The sequence below is a fragment of the Thunnus thynnus genome, chromosome 2 (assembly GCF_963924715.1).
Source record: "Thunnus thynnus chromosome 2, fThuThy2.1, whole genome shotgun sequence".
Classification (NCBI taxonomy): Eukaryota; Metazoa; Chordata; class Actinopteri; order Scombriformes; family Scombridae; genus Thunnus; species Thunnus thynnus.
Genome location: NC_089518.1, coordinates 15,051,400 through 15,068,415, shown reverse-complemented (window position 1 = coordinate 15,068,415; position 17,016 = coordinate 15,051,400). Strand labels below are relative to the sequence as shown.

At 41.1% G+C, this 17,016-nt stretch overlaps 2 protein-coding genes across 2 annotated transcripts; both read right to left on the bottom strand.

Moving 5' to 3' along the window:
• Window positions 1-480: 480 nt before the first annotated feature.
• Window positions 481-11,928, bottom strand: LOC137193778 (TBC1 domain family member 10A-like). The gene is made up of 9 exons (XM_067605149.1): window positions 10,985-11,928; window positions 9,360-9,459; window positions 7,272-7,379; window positions 6,753-6,859; window positions 6,539-6,653; window positions 4,834-4,899; window positions 4,124-4,313; window positions 3,841-3,995; window positions 481-3,029 (listed from the first exon to the last, which is right to left on the bottom strand). Exons 1-9 carry the CDS (start codon window positions 11,164-11,166, stop codon window positions 2,523-2,525), a joined length of 1,530 nt encoding a protein of 509 aa, XP_067461250.1. The 5' UTR covers window positions 11,167-11,928; the 3' UTR covers window positions 481-2,522.
• Window positions 11,929-12,030: 102 nt separating this feature from the next.
• Window positions 12,031-17,009, bottom strand: sf3a1 (splicing factor 3a, subunit 1). Its single transcript, XM_067605126.1, has 16 exons — window positions 16,921-17,009; window positions 16,723-16,801; window positions 16,069-16,178; window positions 15,755-15,962; window positions 15,406-15,663; window positions 15,241-15,315; window positions 14,999-15,149; window positions 14,710-14,906; window positions 14,499-14,616; window positions 14,090-14,397; window positions 13,739-13,984; window positions 13,446-13,653; window positions 13,170-13,324; window positions 12,668-12,769; window positions 12,503-12,574; window positions 12,031-12,396 (listed from the first exon to the last, which is right to left on the bottom strand). Exons 2-16 carry the CDS (start codon window positions 16,768-16,770, stop codon window positions 12,295-12,297), a joined length of 2,358 nt encoding a protein of 785 aa, XP_067461227.1. The 5' UTR covers window positions 16,771-16,801; window positions 16,921-17,009; the 3' UTR covers window positions 12,031-12,294.
• Between the last annotated feature and the right edge of the window lie 7 nt (window positions 17,010-17,016).

Here is a 17,016-nt window from a genome sequence, read left to right as displayed (position 1 = left end):
CCTATCTGAGATGACAGACTTGACATAGTGCAGAATTACATAGCAGAGGGAAAGAAAATTGATCATTGTAGAACCTAATGTTTGTCATTCTATGAACTTTGAATAGTGATAGTAAAATTGTCATACTTTAGTCCAGAGATTTCCATGTGTGTCGTTTTAAGAAGTACAATAGTCATTGCTTATTTCTTCCATTTTGACACATTTGAAAATGTGACGTAAAACTGTAGTTTTCAATGTAATTGTTGACTCACACTTTATGTGTGGACACGACTAAAAGTGAACACTTAAAAAGTTGATTGCTGTTGCACACAGTTTGGGAGCCACAGCTTTAAAGCGATGACTCTGGTGCTCCATCTGCTGCTGAAAACAAGACATGACACACAACAAGGGAAATATAGGCACAAAGCTTGACAAGTAGCAATACATTTACTCACAGTGTGTTACAGTTGGTAAAAATAAACAGGAAACAGAAAGTTTAAGTTAGCTTTAAACAAATTTTTATTTGTAAATTTTTAACTCATGATGCTGCATACTTCCCCTTGGTTGTGGAACATCTCTTTTATAACCATACTGTGAATGGTAAAGTGATACCACTGTCTCCGTAGTAACAATAAACATTTTCACTGGCAAAGGTTTTCCACAAAATCAAGATGGACAAAGTTTTTTCTAGTGTTACAAATGTAGATCTAAAAGATACTGTCCTGGTTTGCAAATGATTTAGAGATGTTCCCTCTGCAGTTTCTGTAACTGTTCAATAAAATATAGCATTATACATTGAAAAATAGATTTCATTACAAAACAAATTGTTATTTTACATGTTGTATCTACACAAAGAGCATTAAATTAAAATATAACATCAGCCAAGTGTGAGGTGTTTAATATAAGCAACTAAAAACTATTACATACAGGCAAGTGATGGCTTGAAAATGTGTTATCCTTTTAAACCCCATTGCTTTTTATAATTGACCTAAACATGCAGCAGAGGCTTTTTTTTATAGATTAATTGCATACACAAACACATTTTACACATGTGCTTATGCGTGTCAAAACTCCCTTTATCATTAACCATTGTGATGAAAGTCAGAAAACACACTTGGACTGCCAAAAAAAAAAAAAAAAAAGAAAGATTGTCTTACATGTTTTGAAAACAGCCTCACAACCCTGGCATGTCTCCATATTTCCCAAAAACTGAGCCAGGTTCTCACAAGAGAAATATCCCCAAAAAGTCTTGAAAAGACATGATCCCTCTTGACTGTAGTAACAGAATAAGCCTGGTCACAGGTAGCAGTTGTAGGTCAAACAACAGTCTTGATCTGCTTTGGAAATTCTAGCAAAATATATATATATAAAAAAAAAAAACAGACCCAGAACACACCGTCCGATCTTGTTGGAAGGTCAGCACCATTAGGTGATTTGCAATCACTCGCTGTCCAAGTTGTCACAGGAAACACATGCACAAATACATATATTATACACATTTGCATTTGGCAAAAGACAGCTTCTAGACTGATTAGCTTTTAAGAAGGCAGGAATGTGTCATACAGTGAGGAATGTCCGGTGTTCTCCTCTCTGTTGCCAAACTAACAAGAATTACTGCTGCTCTAAAGTGGCTGGAAGTGCCTGGCACAGTGAGTATTGAAGTAAAACCACATCAATTCAGCTCACTTTGGAAAAAAAAAAGAAAAAAAGGTGATCATTTGTGCACAAGCACGGCATGCACAAACAACACATTTCATGTTTATACTGAAAATAAATAATTCTTGTAGAAAGAGTTGCATGATCACAATGTTGTTGCTGTTGCAATTTCATCAATTAAGGTTTTCAATTCACATGTAAGAATATAAAACATGAAATGTTCAAGTTTCCATACTGGAAAAAAAAACATAAGCTCAATCTCAAAATATTTCCTCCCAAATTGAGTCCTTAAAGGAATCCCAACCCTGCATCAGGGAATGTAACAGGAATTACAACTGGCACCTTCGCGAGGCTGCCCTCTAGTGAACAAAGCCCCTAATGACATCTTAGGGGATAACAACTTGAAAAGTATTTGAATAATAAAAAAAAAAAGCCATGGAGTTTCTATCAGGACTTAACATTCACTGATGTAAAATATTACAACCGATCTCAATAGTGTTGAATCTGAGCGGAAATGTAAAGAAAAACTGCATAAGCTGTGTAACCTCGTTGCTCCCATTCTTCTCCCAATAACTCGGTAACACGTCTCCCTTGCAAACAGAATACTAAGACTTATGGTTTGAATAAAAGCGTCAAGCATCAGGAGGAGCTAACATCAGCATCACGTGGAAAAATTGGCGCAAGCATCAAACTAGCTTTACACTGAGCAATGATGCTTTAGTGTGTAACAATAATATTGTAGGCAAAATGGTGTCTAAAATGAATAAATGAATACAAAACAGTCCAATACTTCACTGGCTGGTCGTTGGCTGAAGGGTGCTGGTGCTTCTTCCACACACACACACGCACGCACACATGCACACGCACACACACTGACTGCAGTGGAGTTACAGGTATGTATCCTGCTCTGTGCTGCTAAGGCTTTGTGTGGATCGCTGAAGGGGCGACTCTTTGGCAGGGGGAAGGACTGTAGGAGGTGCTTGCTGCTGGTGAGGTGAGTGTGTTTCAGTCTGTGGCACTGTCTCCGGCGTCTCGCTGCGGACCGGAGGTGGGGCTGGTGGATCAGAGGGTGGTGGTGGAAAGTCATTGAGAAGAGGGTAAGGGTTAGGGATCTCCTCAATGGGCTGGGATTTCTTCATGCTCTTCTTCTTCTTGCTTTTCCTCTCCTCCTTGTCTTTCTTCAGCTGCGCGGCCGGCTGAGGCACCTCGAGTAAAATGGTGGGGTTCTGCTGCAGGTCCTGGCGCCTGGGCGGCTCAGCCAAAATGATGAGCCGAGCGCCGTGCATCCTCGGAGGCGATTTGAAATTCAGCTCTCCGCGGTTCTTCTTCCAGCGCTTCAGCTGGGTGTGGTGCTCCCTTTCCACGTCTCGCGCTGTTACTGGCACCTCCAGAATCTGCGACAGGAAAGAGACGCGTCATCAGGTCACAGCCAGAGTCACTTAGATCATTTTCAGTGGAAATGTGAAGCAAAAGAACAGTTTTTGCTGGAAAATGCTCTTTCCATGTTCAGCCATTGTGTTTAAAAATTTGAACTTTGTCTGAAAATGCCAAAGGGCATCTGGCTGGAGTGTATGAATGGTCAACTACAGTCAAGACAGCCCTACATATAAGAGGGGGTATTGTTAGCCTGGACAGAGACTCACACAAGGCTTGGCAAAGTAACCAGACACTGGCCAGCCAGCACTCAATCAATTTATCTCTGTGTCACTTTAATTCATGCTCTCAGACTGTCTTCTATTCCCTTGGCTGCATTTGTGAACACTCATTGTTCTCTGTCTACTCCATATCCACCATGACTGACACAACCCTCCACTACTTCATTTAGGATTATGCCTGTGTAATATGACTTCTTGTCACTGACAAAGACTGCTCATGTCTTCAGCAAACCTCAGTTTATGCCGACCATACGTAATGCCATTCATGTTGAAAAACTGCAGGAAAAACTTTGTGAGACAAAATTAGGGGAGACTTCACTTTTTCTAAATGTAATATTTCTAACTACTGTATCCCATTTAAATACATCTCACAGATCACATCATGTCTGGCTAGTTCTGACTGGAAGATGTACACAAAGATGAGCCTATGTAAGGCAAAATCTCAGCATTGCAGCATTAGAGAAAAAGCAAATAGAAAAATATCTGTATCTGTAATGTAGTCCTAAACTATAATTTTCCAGGATTTCTCCGCCACTCTACTACTTCTTACCTCTCGGACGAGGAAGCCCTCCTGCATGTATCGAGGCTCTATGGCTCTGAGAAGCTCCATGGTTTCGTACTGGCCCTGGCAGGCCTTCAGCTTCTCACGGCTCCCAAGCATGCACTTCAGCAGCACCAAACCCACACGGAAAATTATCTTCACTCCTGAGGGAGGGAGAGGAGCCAGATGAGTGGGTTTCAGAGTGTGTCAGTCATGAAAGAAAACTTCTAATGTACTGTTTGTCTACTGAGTCTGGTACCACTGCGAGTAGAGTGCTATAAGCCAGTGTTACCGTCACAGAGGAACATGTCCCAGACACGAAGCACAGAGGCCCAGGGCAGCGTTCTGGAGAAGGCACACATAAACCATTCAGTCATGTAGAGGATGGGGTCGATCTTATGTTTCTCCAGATGGCGGAAGGCTAGCGGAGAGACACGTCGCAGCAGGGCGAACAGGATCTCCCCATCTAACTGTATAGCTTCCTGAATGAGACACAGGTAGGAAAGCATTAACAGGGAAAACAAAAGCCATTGTGCTCTGTATTGTTGAGGCTGAAACCAGATACGCATGTGCATGTTCACCCATTAAAAATAAACCAGTCCAAATGCATCATATTGCTGCAAGTGTCAGGTATTTGTGTGCATGATAAGCCAGATTTGGTTACACCTTTCTTTTATAGCTCCATGTTTTCACAAGGAAACGTTTCATGAGTAAAATCTGGTTTTCATTTTAAACGAATTACGTAATAAGAAAACATGTTTTTGAAAAGTAGTCACCAGGCAGAATTAATTACAGAAGATACGTTATTATGTTGTTATTTCGGTCTGACAAATGTGACAATGCCTCATTGTTTTCATCTGCAAAATGCACTAGAGTTTTAGTGTGATCGCAGTAAATGCTAAAATATAAGTTAAGTCTTGTAACAACAGACTGTAATGAAGTAATATTCTTCTTCTGATGTCATCACACATGGCAGCACTGTAACACGTGTTTCAGTCTCACCAGGCCAGGACTGTAGTAGCCAGGAAGATACTTCTCACAAATTTGGACCAGCCCCCAGAAGGCATCCTGTGGAAACACATACAGATGATGTCAGGAAACTGAGGTGAACTGTTCATTTTACAGGGCATTTCTCTGTTTACATGGAAGTCAAGTGAACACTGGAAAGTTTGACTTTGATGGTAAAAACAGATACAATCTTTTTTATTCTTCTATAATGAATATTAGGGAAAAAAAGGGGAGGGACAAAATCATGCAGAAAGAGCTGTGAAGTTAATCACCACTGCAAACACTACTGCAAACATGGGTCACATTAGGAAAGAAGTAAATCAACAGTATCTAAATCCTCTACATTCTTTTTTATCTTCTACATATCCCAGTTAGTTTTAACTTGTGCCTGATGTTATTCTTCCATGAGTCAGTTTGTTTGCATTTGGATAATGTTAACATATTTCCTGAGAAATTTTCTTCTAAACACATTCAATTATTTAGTACTTTCTTATGTCCAAAAAACAAGCCTCTTTAGACCTCTGTGATTCTCAAGTTACTTCAAAAACTCACATATTGATGTGATACTTGTCTCAGTGGTCGATAATTACAGAGACAACTAAGTTGGGCATGATAAACTGAAATGAGCATTAAGACTTAAATTGCTGACGACATCACACAAAACATTTTTAGAGATGATCCATCGACACACAATTAATAAATGACTCTGTTTACATAGAAATTTGTGACAATTTGAGACGTTATTAGTTTTATTTGAATATAGGGATTACAACTGTGAATCACAAAAATGTGCTTACATTCTTGTAAATTCACCAGGGCTGCTGTCATAATGTCCTAAGCGTTCATCCATTATTCAGTAAACAGAGCGGCTACAAAATGTAACTCTCAATGACATCATCTGTCTGCAATCTGTCTCTCCGCTGTTCAGATTGAAAACAGACTTTTATCAAGGTCACAAATGACAAAATTTTAAAAAATGTGTCTTTTAGCACTGGTGCAGACACCCAATAACTATACAGCAGTAATTCCCCTACGTTGCCTGCTTTGGGGCAACTGGGGTAGGGGTGCAGTTCAGCATTTCTCTGTTTAGGAGTGGTGAGATTGACACTAAAATGACAATAGCTGGTCCACTTTAAGTGAGCCTGGTCAGGTTAGGCTAACCCATTGTTGCTAACTTTGGGGCTACCTCCCTTTTTCACTTTTCCAGCAGTTGGGGAAGCAGATGAGACTTTTCTCGGTCTTGAGAAGCTGCAGCATTTATTAGCTGACACATTGTAGTCTGTTCTGTACATTTACTGTCAGATTGACACCTTACTGCTCACCGTTTCCTCTGCTTTGCTCACATTCACTGTCACTTTTCTGCCATTTGCTCTCTCACACTCGCTCAACCACACACATTACGCGCTGCCCAATTTCTTAAAGCAGCTATGCTACTCTTATAACAGTACGGTACAGTTCATGTGTCATTTGAAGTTTACAATGTCATTTGAAGAACATAGAGGGAAGATTCTGGGATTTAACGCACTAGTCGATGACTCAAAACAATTCCACAATAACGTGTGAAATTTTAGCAGCGGCACACGAATATAAAGGAAACACTGCATAGGCAAGACAAAATTAGTCTGGTGACATATGGTGACAGCACATTTACACCAGAGGGGGCAGTTTACGTGGGGTTTATGGTGGAGGGAAGGCATACCTCAGCAGGCATATGCATGAGCAACACAGCAGCAATGGGAGCCTGAGCTTGGCAGTAACCCTCCTCTGGTCTGTACAGAGTGTAGGCCTTGAGAACACGGAACAGGTCCTGCTGCCTGCAGAGGGTCAAAACACAGACAAAGTCAAATAATCTGTCAAACAGGACTTTGTCATCAGCTCCAGTGTGTAACGTCACATCAAGTCAGACTGCTCACCCGTGTCCTCCCCGTGCCACAAACATCTCATGGAATGGAAACTGTCTATGAAGGTCTTTCTCGATGACATCAATCCATTTGGGGTCCCCTGGCAGACTATCCAACTCCTGACAAAACACATGGAGGAGACTGTGAGATCCATTTATTACAAATGAACAGTATTGATGGCAATGTGCTTTCAAATCAAACAATTCAGAAAGTGGATATTCTCCAAATTTCACTTTATAGTGAAATACTTGTTTCTTAAAAAAGAGAGTCTTAAAATAGTTTCACTATTATAAATAAGTTAATAGAGAATGACAGTTGTTTTTATTAGCCTTTAAACAGCTGTTCATTTTAAATCGTAAACTAACAGCACTAAAAGTGAAGTGGCACCAGCCTTCTGCAAAACACATCAAGTGACACTGGTGCATGACCACGGTTTCAGTAACAATTTCAGATTAAATTTATAAATGAAATGAATCCAAATACATCATGAAAGCAGCTGTGATGAGGAAGTGAAAGAGGAACGTCTCGGACCTGAAACTTTCCATGGTTCTGCTCTCTCTTCACTTTCCCCCCTGACAAGTAGAGCCACGCGCGGCCTCGGAGGGAAGGAGGGATTCCTTTCTGGCACCGCAGCCTCACCTGAACCACAGAGGAACACAGGTTCAACAAATAAAGCAGGACACAAAGAGAACATGCACTCAGTGCTTCTTTAATACATGTGAAAACACTGACATCATACATATGGCTTTTTCACAGAATTCACAGACATCTTAACACGTCCCAATAGGTAACAATTACTACAAAGTTCTTGCACTTGTTAAAGTCTTACAGACAGGTGCGTCAGATAAACTCTGACAGTGAAAGAACCAAAAACATCTAGTACTTATTTTATTTAAATAAACTGATTCACGGTGAACAGGATTTTTTGGTTCTTTGACATGTCACAGTAGAAAAAGCAAAGGTGTAAATGATAAAATAAACATTGGGACTGGGACACTAGAATAGAGCGGAGAAATTATTAGTGAGTAACATCTGTGTGTTTCCCACTATGACAAGTCAAAATGTGTGCTGTGGAAAAGGCCAATTGAAAATGATTAACTGAAGATCTATTTTATGTATACTGTATGTGGCCACTAACTGATCAAAGACCTGTTAAATCTGTGGTAACGTCAACATTCCTGGGATATTAACATTGTTATTTTAGACACTCTTATTATTAATTTTATTTTACTTATTTGTTTATTTGATAGGGACCGAATCCATTAATGAAAATCAGTATAAAATACAAGATGTAAACATGCCAGAGTTAGCAAGAATGCTAATTTACATCTGTACTCCCTAGGCAGATAACAAATAGCGGAAACAGTTCAACTTCCAATTTGTCATGTGATAATGTGATGTATACTTTTTTAAAAACTTTTTTTTCACTTCAATTTGTTGACCAAATACAATTTGGATCAGGAAAAAAAAAAAGATTCCTCTCTTTGCAACATCTCCTTTTTAACAATCTGTGACCTCATAAACATTTTGGAGGAATCTAGTGGTCTCAATAACCTGAATTTTGTTTCTGTGTTGAAAGAGCTATGCGACTTTTTCTCTTTGTTTTTATTGTTGTTGGAAGTGCATCATAAGTGATACAGGAAATACAAGGCATCACGAGGTGAGATGAGCAGAGACAAACAACAACAAATACAGACAGACTTGCATTTTTTCAATGGGTCTTCCTGTTAAATACTGAGGTATGCAACTTATTATCACCTTGTAAACCTTGAACATTACTTGTGCAATGTGTCTTAGTGGAGATGCAGCTGTAATTGCTTATACACAAGACACTGTTGACAGATTGGTTGAACTGAAATTAAAAAAAAATGATCCCACTGTTCCAGTAAGTCTGCTGCTGCTTTTCTCGCATCAACATTTGTAAACACCTTTTTCTGATATAAACCTGGCACACTTCCCCAAAGAGAGCACAATTTCCGTGAAGTCGCTGCTAAGTAAAGGAGCACAATAAGGGATTAGAAACCCTGACCTTCACTGCCCGACCTTAACGCCTATCTGCACAACAAGCAAATACAAACTGCTTGCAGCTCGGTTCATTTTTCAGTCTAAAGAGCTGTTTTGCACTTGACTATGGCTACAGTTTATACCCACAGGATGTTTTGCTGTGCCTTTATTACAGAGTTTCACATGAAGTCAACACAGCCCCACCCTGAATCTGAGACTGTCAATTTGTCACATGGTGCATGGTGTGATAAAGGGATGGGTCGTGTCCTGCCCTACTGCTGACTCATGGAAATGAGGTGAAGTTGCAGCTCTGTGCAGAACTGCTGACAGCGGTTCACACCGAACCAGATAGGCGAGTGAAGCTACAAACAATGTGTCTACAACAGTCTTGTCCTTATGCAATCAAATACTTGAACGCAGCCATTTGTCTTGTCTGATCATGTGTACAAAACTACTCTGCTGCCTGGAGACAATGGTGAGATAACAGCTTTATAATAACCCTTTGCAAAAACTGAACCTGTTCACACGCGGCCAATCCACATGGCTACTACCATACAAGTCATGTAAACAAGCCACTTGATGTTTTTTGTTATTGAGTTAATACTTGGCGCTGACCTTATTGAATCTCTTGATCATCCACTTGTCCCAGTGGCTAAGCATGTCCAACCACTTCACCTCCCTTTGCCTGAGCACATCTGGAGGCACATCCTGAGCTCTGGGGAGACAACAGAGAAAAGACAAGACAGACAAATTCAACGATTTTAAACATTCAATCAATATTCAATCAAATGAGTCTATACAACATCCTAGTTCATTCTTATTTTTGGAGCTGGAGCATGGGCCCGGCAGAAAAGTTAATATACTTTCTAATAGGTTGCCTGAAATAAACCTGTAATAACTTAAAATAAACAACTGGATAACCACAAAGAGAGACACTTATAAGGAGTTTTATGAGGAGGGTGTTAACAAAACAAGGAACGGTGCTCAGAAAGGCTGCATCTTGATACATGTGTCGGTGTGTGTGGCCATAGCTCGTATGAGGGCAATGACTGTGCCATGACACGAGTCAAAAATAGCAACCACTAGACTTGTTCTGAGGACACAATAAAAGATACAACTGCAAATCTAGCCCATTCAATGGTAAAGTCTGTTTAACCTCAAAGAGTCGCAGTGAGTATTTGTCTTTCTTATGATGTAATTTAACTTAAAACATTTACAAGCAGCCACAGAAAAAAATTAGAGACCACATATAATATTCTCCGACTGAAAAAGAAAATGTAGGCAGCTCTAACCTACATTATGAATGAGGTCTGATGCTTTACTAAACTATGTAATTATCTCATCAGCACAAGCCTGTGATTGTAGGGTTCAAACTTCTTTAAAGAGCATTTTTTTCTAAACTTGGGACATCCCTCCTTCATCTAAAAAGGAGGTAGTAGGCTATATGCTGTGGATCAGTGCAAAATGTTGTACTCCAGCTTCAGCTTTGAAAGACCTTAAGCAATGATGAGTTACTTTCAATGGCTGCCAAACAGTGGAAGTTAAACCCTGGATTTGGGAATACCTATAAAACTGTGAGCCAAAAGAGGCCCTCTAGTAACAGGGCACCAGAGCTGAGGCTCCAAGTCTGCCAAAACTCCAGAAAACAGGAAGCTCCCAGCCAGCCAGTGCTTGGCACAACTTTCACTCAGTCCTTCCACTATTTCAGTGCTGTAATACAGGCTTCAGGCCCCCAGTGAAAAAGGAAGAAAGAAAGAAAGGCCTTCTTAGGAAAAAAAAACACACACTGCAACTTGCCTCAAAGGCAATGAGTAAACTCATTCAAACAAAATATGTAACACACAGGACAGTGTGAATTGCTTTTTCAGCTTTTCCCACAAAGGGACTGTGTAGTAAGTAATATCTACATTAGAAAATGGTTTGAAGACAAATGATGATCCTTGTTCATCAATCTATCTCGCCTGGATTGTCTGCTCGCCTCTAGTGTTTATATTTGCCTTGTTGAGTGAGTCAAACACTGAGATTATAACCACAGTGTGCCACGCAGCTGGTTGGGAGACTGTTATACAGAAGCAGCCAGACAATAACTCATCTTTACTCACACCCTGCTCTCAACTTTGGCTGAAGTGGATTACAAATGTCATGCTCATATTTTAGTTAAGTTAGCTCAGGAGTAAGTTACATCGACAAGACAACACTGATGCAGTGAATTGGGCACTTTTGAGCTAAAACAAACTTACGATGCCTCCGTATACTGCTGTGCCCCGCCAATAAATCCATATTTATCGGTTTGTCTGTCGCTGGTGAAGCCGTTGATCTCCGAGTCGGATCCAAATGAACTTTCATCGTCAATGTGGCTGCTGCTGATAGTCCGGATGCTCCTTGTGTCCACCGACTGACGGCCGTTCTCTATTCTGGCCATGGTAGCTACACAGCTAGCTGGCTAGCCAGACTAGCTAACGTCAGCGAGCTTGTTGACAGCCCGAAGTCAAAACTGCTCCTCAGCATATGTTGTCGAATCAAATATCATCGACGCCATTATATTTCTCGATGTGAATTAAGCTTTTTCACCTACTGTTTACTTTGTAAATGTCATCTAACGTTACGCTACAGCTGGCAGGTCATACACATCAAAGAGCTAGCTCGGTTAACTTGTCAGATTTAACATTAGCTAAGTTGCTAAAGTTAGCCTCAGTCGCTCGTAACGACACAACCCAAAAGTACTACTACATTGACCCCACCTTCAACAAACGAGCACTATATTATCAGCTTGTTTTTCAAAGTTTGCTATTCAATAGCTATGTGCTAGTTAACGGACTAGTTAAACATGGTGACGACTGACGGTGGCTCAGTCCTGTCCTGTCATCCCGAGTGCGCTGGACTGATTTTGGCTCGACCAGCAGCCCTGGGGTGGTTGCATTTCTGTCTTGACTTAAACAGATGTCAGTGTTACCCCTAGTGGATGCTCCTGGAAGTAATCTTATGTCTGGAGAAAATTGCCTGCCTCTCCTGCACTGCAAGTCTACGCCTCCACAATCCATCAAGCTAGATTAAAAAATGCCAGTAATAACACCAATCCAAATCTTCTACTTCAGGGCCAACTTTTAAGTACACCACCAATTTAATCTAGACATACTCATCACTCTTGTATTTCCTCTGTGCCTTTGCTGAAGTGGGTGGTCTGTCTATCAAAGCAGCCTACATTCATCACTGTTGTTAATCACATTGTTATTCACCAATTTCTAACTTTAACATCGAAATGAACCTTAACACTGACAAAAGCAGATTGTGTGTGTTTTTTTTTAAATTCCTTTATTTAATGAATGATCATTATGTAGCAAATGAACAAATCAAGAGTTGAGCCAATGGTATAAAGCCATGCCTGCCAGGCAGTGTACTTAGCATCCACAGAGTTAACATTTAAGAATAACAAGTTTTTCACACAATTTGGATGAAAACTACAGTATAATGTCACAAAATTAAAATGACAAGACAAGAGTGAGTGACAAAACATCCATAGTGAAAAATCTTTTCCCTCTTGCTGCAAGGATCACTTCTTTCTTCCACCTCTCTCTTTCAGTGCCAGGTGAATGATTGAACCATTGCTCATGTTGTAATAGGCCAGAGAGTTGGAATCCTTGATGAAAATGCCCTGTAAGTGGAAAAAACATTAGACATTATTATTTGGTCACTCATTTACTGTACATGAATGTGCACAAAACAACCCATTTTTCAACGAGGTCAGAAGAAAAGTTTACCTCATACTGTAACTTCTGCTTTCCTGCTGGCATGCCTGTGGCTTCATGGATTTTGACTTTAATAACAGACACCTGAGGAGACATTTCATTTACACATTGATCAGGTAGATAGGCAGGTTTTACACTTATTAAAAACATGGAAACAATAAGGTAAGCTCTACATACCTGGTCTGTGAGAGGGACAGTGAAATTCAGCACTTGGCCATTCAGCTTCCATTCGGTCTTGTCCTGCATGTTGGGGACCTGTACTTTGACTGCCACAGGACCCTGCAGAGAGAGAAAAAAAAATCAAGTTTCAAGTTAAGGCAAGGCAACTTAAAGTTAGATGAACTTAGGCATTGACAGGCCCAATCAGTATTTTGACCATGTTTATTACAGGTAAATCTACATTTATTGCTCAAGAGACTGACTTGAATTGAAAATATACGTATACCTATGTTCACAAACATTATTGATATACACAAGGCATTAGCAATTCATAACTTGTATTTAGTTGTTGTTGCTTAGTGTGTATATTTGATGACCTGTCAGTGAATTTGGGGTCAAAACAAGGTTTCAATCCTGTATTCTGAATTTTGTCTTCATGTGGATCATAATCTTTGCCTTTAAGTATTGGAAATGAACAAATGGCATTGGTTAATTTTAATACATCACTGCTCCAACAAACCTTGTTTCTACGAAGGAACTCCTCCTCTGGAATAAGGTTGTCCTCTGTCTTCATCTTCTTGCTGACTGGCTCATCCTCATGAGGTGGGGGTGGGTGAGCCGGTGGTGCAGGCGCAGCGCTTGGGGGTTGTGGCACAGGAGGAGCAGGGACAAACGCTGGAAATAAAAGGAGGAGGGGATTAATTGAATTTAAAATTATGAAATAATAATAATGTAACAAGTACTGAAACATTGGGTGTTAATTTTCAACGTGACAGTTGTGTGGAAACGTTCATACCTGCTGGAACAACCATGGGAGGTGGTCTAGGGGCCATGATGTGGGGTCCTGATGGTGGCATGGGAACCACATTGATGCGAGGAGCAGGAATCATGGGAGGCATTGGTGTTATAACTTGTCCTGGTGCAAGGCGCACCACAGGAGCCACCGGTGGCCTTGGAATTACAGGTACAGCAGACAGAAGAGTGGTGCGCACTGGAGGTGCCATCTGTCAACAAGCACATTAGTGTGTTATAACATAAAAATGAATAATTTCATCTGATTAAGGATGAACTGTGTTTTAAGTAACTTACAGTGGAGGGTGGGCGAGGCACTGCAACTGGAGGATTGGGTTTAGGCAAACTGGCTGAAGATGAGGGGGTGGGAGGCTGGTGATGAATTTCACTGGGCTTGCTTGGACCAATTTTCTCCTTAGTGTCATCCTCTCCCACTAGCCCTTTGGCCTTGTGAATGGCTTCAATCTGCTCTTGAAGAGTGATGTTTGCCTGTGCTGCCTGCTGAGTACGTGCCATGCTTCCTGAGTGGCCATCCCAGGTAACCTGACAACAGAAGGACACAAATGTTACAGAAAAACATCAAATTACTAAAAACCAAACCTAGCTACATGTAACTTTTGCACTACATAATCCCATAGCTGTATTCACCTTCTCTTCTGGCTTCTGGATTTCTTCTTCTCCGATCTTCTTACCGATGGCTGTCTCTTCCACACCAAAGATATCAGTACGTCTCTCAGCCAGTTGTTTCAAGCTGCTCTCAATATCCAGACCAGGAGCGTAGACTTCATCTTCGGTCTGCCTCTCTCTGATGCTGCGGTCTCTTTGCTCCAGCCAGCGCGGATCCAGCAAACCAATACGCATGTGCTCTTGCATCTTACTGGCTGGGATCTTCTCACCAGTAATTGGTGAGATGAGGTACTCATCCGGAGCTGCAATCGGAGGCTGAGGCTTGGAAGCTGAGGAGAAAATGGCATGAGATTAACACACATTATAAAAAGTAATTACTTATGACTAGTGAGTTGCGTTTGGTGTTCTCTCATTTAAGGAAGCATTTTACCTTTGGGGTCGTAGTCTTTGCGAATAATAACCTGGTCTGGAGTTGGAGGCAGTGGGGGTGGCATCGGGTTGTCTGGGGGCAGTGGTGCCTTCATGCCATCGTCCTCATCATCAGATCCCTGAAGAAGGCAGCAAAGGAAAATTATTGTTACCAACAATAAATAATACAATACAAAATTGCCCACATTGTTTTCTTTTCAGTGTCTTCTTACCTCGTCCATGTCCTGAACCTGTGTGTCTTGATCAGGTTGTGAGGGATGGCCTTCGTTACGATCCTCGCGTTCATCGTCCTCATCCTCACTTTCAACCTCCATCTCCACTTCCTCACTCTCTCCATACTTCTCATAGCGCTCTTGGATTAGGATGCGAGCGCCAAGCTCCTCTGGTGTGGTAGGTGGGGGGAAGTGGCCTGTGGAAATACAGATACCGATAAGGATTATTAATGAATTATACACATTGGACTTGCACCTCTGAAGATTATAATTATTGTGGTTTTATTACCTTGTTCATTGGGCTGGAAATCCACCGTCTCAACCACTACAAAATCATGCCAGTCGATTTGGGCATATGCCACCCGCTCTTTCTCTCTTTCCTCTTCCTCCTTCTTTCTCTCGCGCTCCTGGAACTTTGCCCACTCAACACGGTACCTCACCTGGTTGTTGTGCAGTGGGACAGCTGATTAATATGGGCAGCAGGCTATTGAATGCCTAATCTGAGCAACAGTTAAAGTTAAAAGGGATTACCTGGTCCATAACCTCTCTTGGATGCTCAGCCTCTCTCTTCAGCTTGGTCAGTAGGCCTTTGGGAGGGATTAGAATCTACAGGTTGAGCGACAAGACCAAAATACAGTTTAGCATCACAACAACAATAAAGAATGAAAACAATATCAGAGAGGTGCCGTTATTCACCTTAGTGTACTGCTCAACTAATTTGGTGAAGTAGTTGAAAAGGCTGTGCTGCGGCCGCAGAAAGTCAAACTGGTAGTTCCTCTGTTCTTTCTGCATGAGCTGAGTAAGAAACTGGCGGCCATTGCGGGCGACAAACTGGGCAGTCAGTTTGACAACATCCAGATCAAATGCCGAGATTGATGGAGGATCGGCAATGAACTCAAACTCAGGAGGTGGTTCTTTGGGGACCACTGTCTCCTGAATCACCTGTGACTGCACCTTTTGATAAGCAGAAAAAATACTTAATGATACCAAATAATAACTAGCAAACAAACCAAATGTAATCACACACTGAAAATATATGTCTTACTTTTTGTGGGAGCTGCTGGGACTGCTGCATGGCCTGCTGCTGCATAACCTTTGGCACAGCTGCAGATGGTTCCTGCGCTTTGCCTTCCTTAAATTCATTGACCTTGTGACGGTAATATGCATGGTATGGGTCGCTGGGGTTGAGGAAATTGAACTTGGGATTGTTGATCTCATTCTGCCGGATTCTTGCTTCAAATTCAGGCCCATTCCTGTGAAATGACAAGGAAAGAGAGTTAGTATTCTCATAGGCATAAAAACCAATGGATTCCAGCATCATTAAAGATAAATACATTTGACACATAAGGAGCAACCAACCTGGCTACAAAGCTGGCTGTCTTGTCAACAATGTTTCGGACTTCAGGAGGTGGATATATGATACCAACGATGGGTTTGGTGGCCGGGGTTTCTTCTGGTACTGCATCATTCTGTTGACAACATCAACATTTGTTAGGCTACTGTATGTACAATTTTTTTTTTAATGGGATTTAAAAAAAAAACAAAAAAACAAAAAACAAAACAAGCTCAGCAACTTAAGATGCTTTCAGACAAACCTTTACCATGATCATGTTAAAATAAGTACATATCCCATTTGTTATCTAACTGACTATCAACACTTGAGGCTTCAAGTACATCAAGTACTTACAAAGTCACACAAATCTCTCTCTCTCTCTCTCTCACTCACTCACTCACTCACTCACACCTGATGTTTTATTTGCTGAGGTTTTGAATCGAAATTTCATATATTAAAACACAGTAACTTCTACCACCAAGCTAATAAAGGTGAATGCAACGTGGCGCTTAAAGTATTGAAACATTTAGAAAAACTCTACAGCAACGTTATTTCTAAGACACGATTCAATGGATAATAACCACAAAAACCTCACTGTAAACAGTTTTCATGGGGCACAAATTCATTGTACATTAGTTTAACATGCTAGCTAGCTAGCTAGCTTGCGGCGGCATAGTTACCTTGTTGTTGGACTCCGGCTGAACAATTTGAACAGGCCCAGGCGGCATGGCTGTGTCTTTTTATAAAGCTTCAAGTCACCTGCAAACACCCAACCACAAATACGACTGTTTTAAGTACACTTATGTTTTCATGTGTGTGTGTTATTTACGCAGTCAATGACGGCTAAAAGCCTACATTTGTTGTAGTTGAGGACTTACTGCGTCGCGGTGTTGTTGACCCCGCTCTTCAATGGAGGCGTATTGCTTCCGGAAACAAGTCGCAAAGCATCATGGAACTTGCAGTACTTTTTTGAG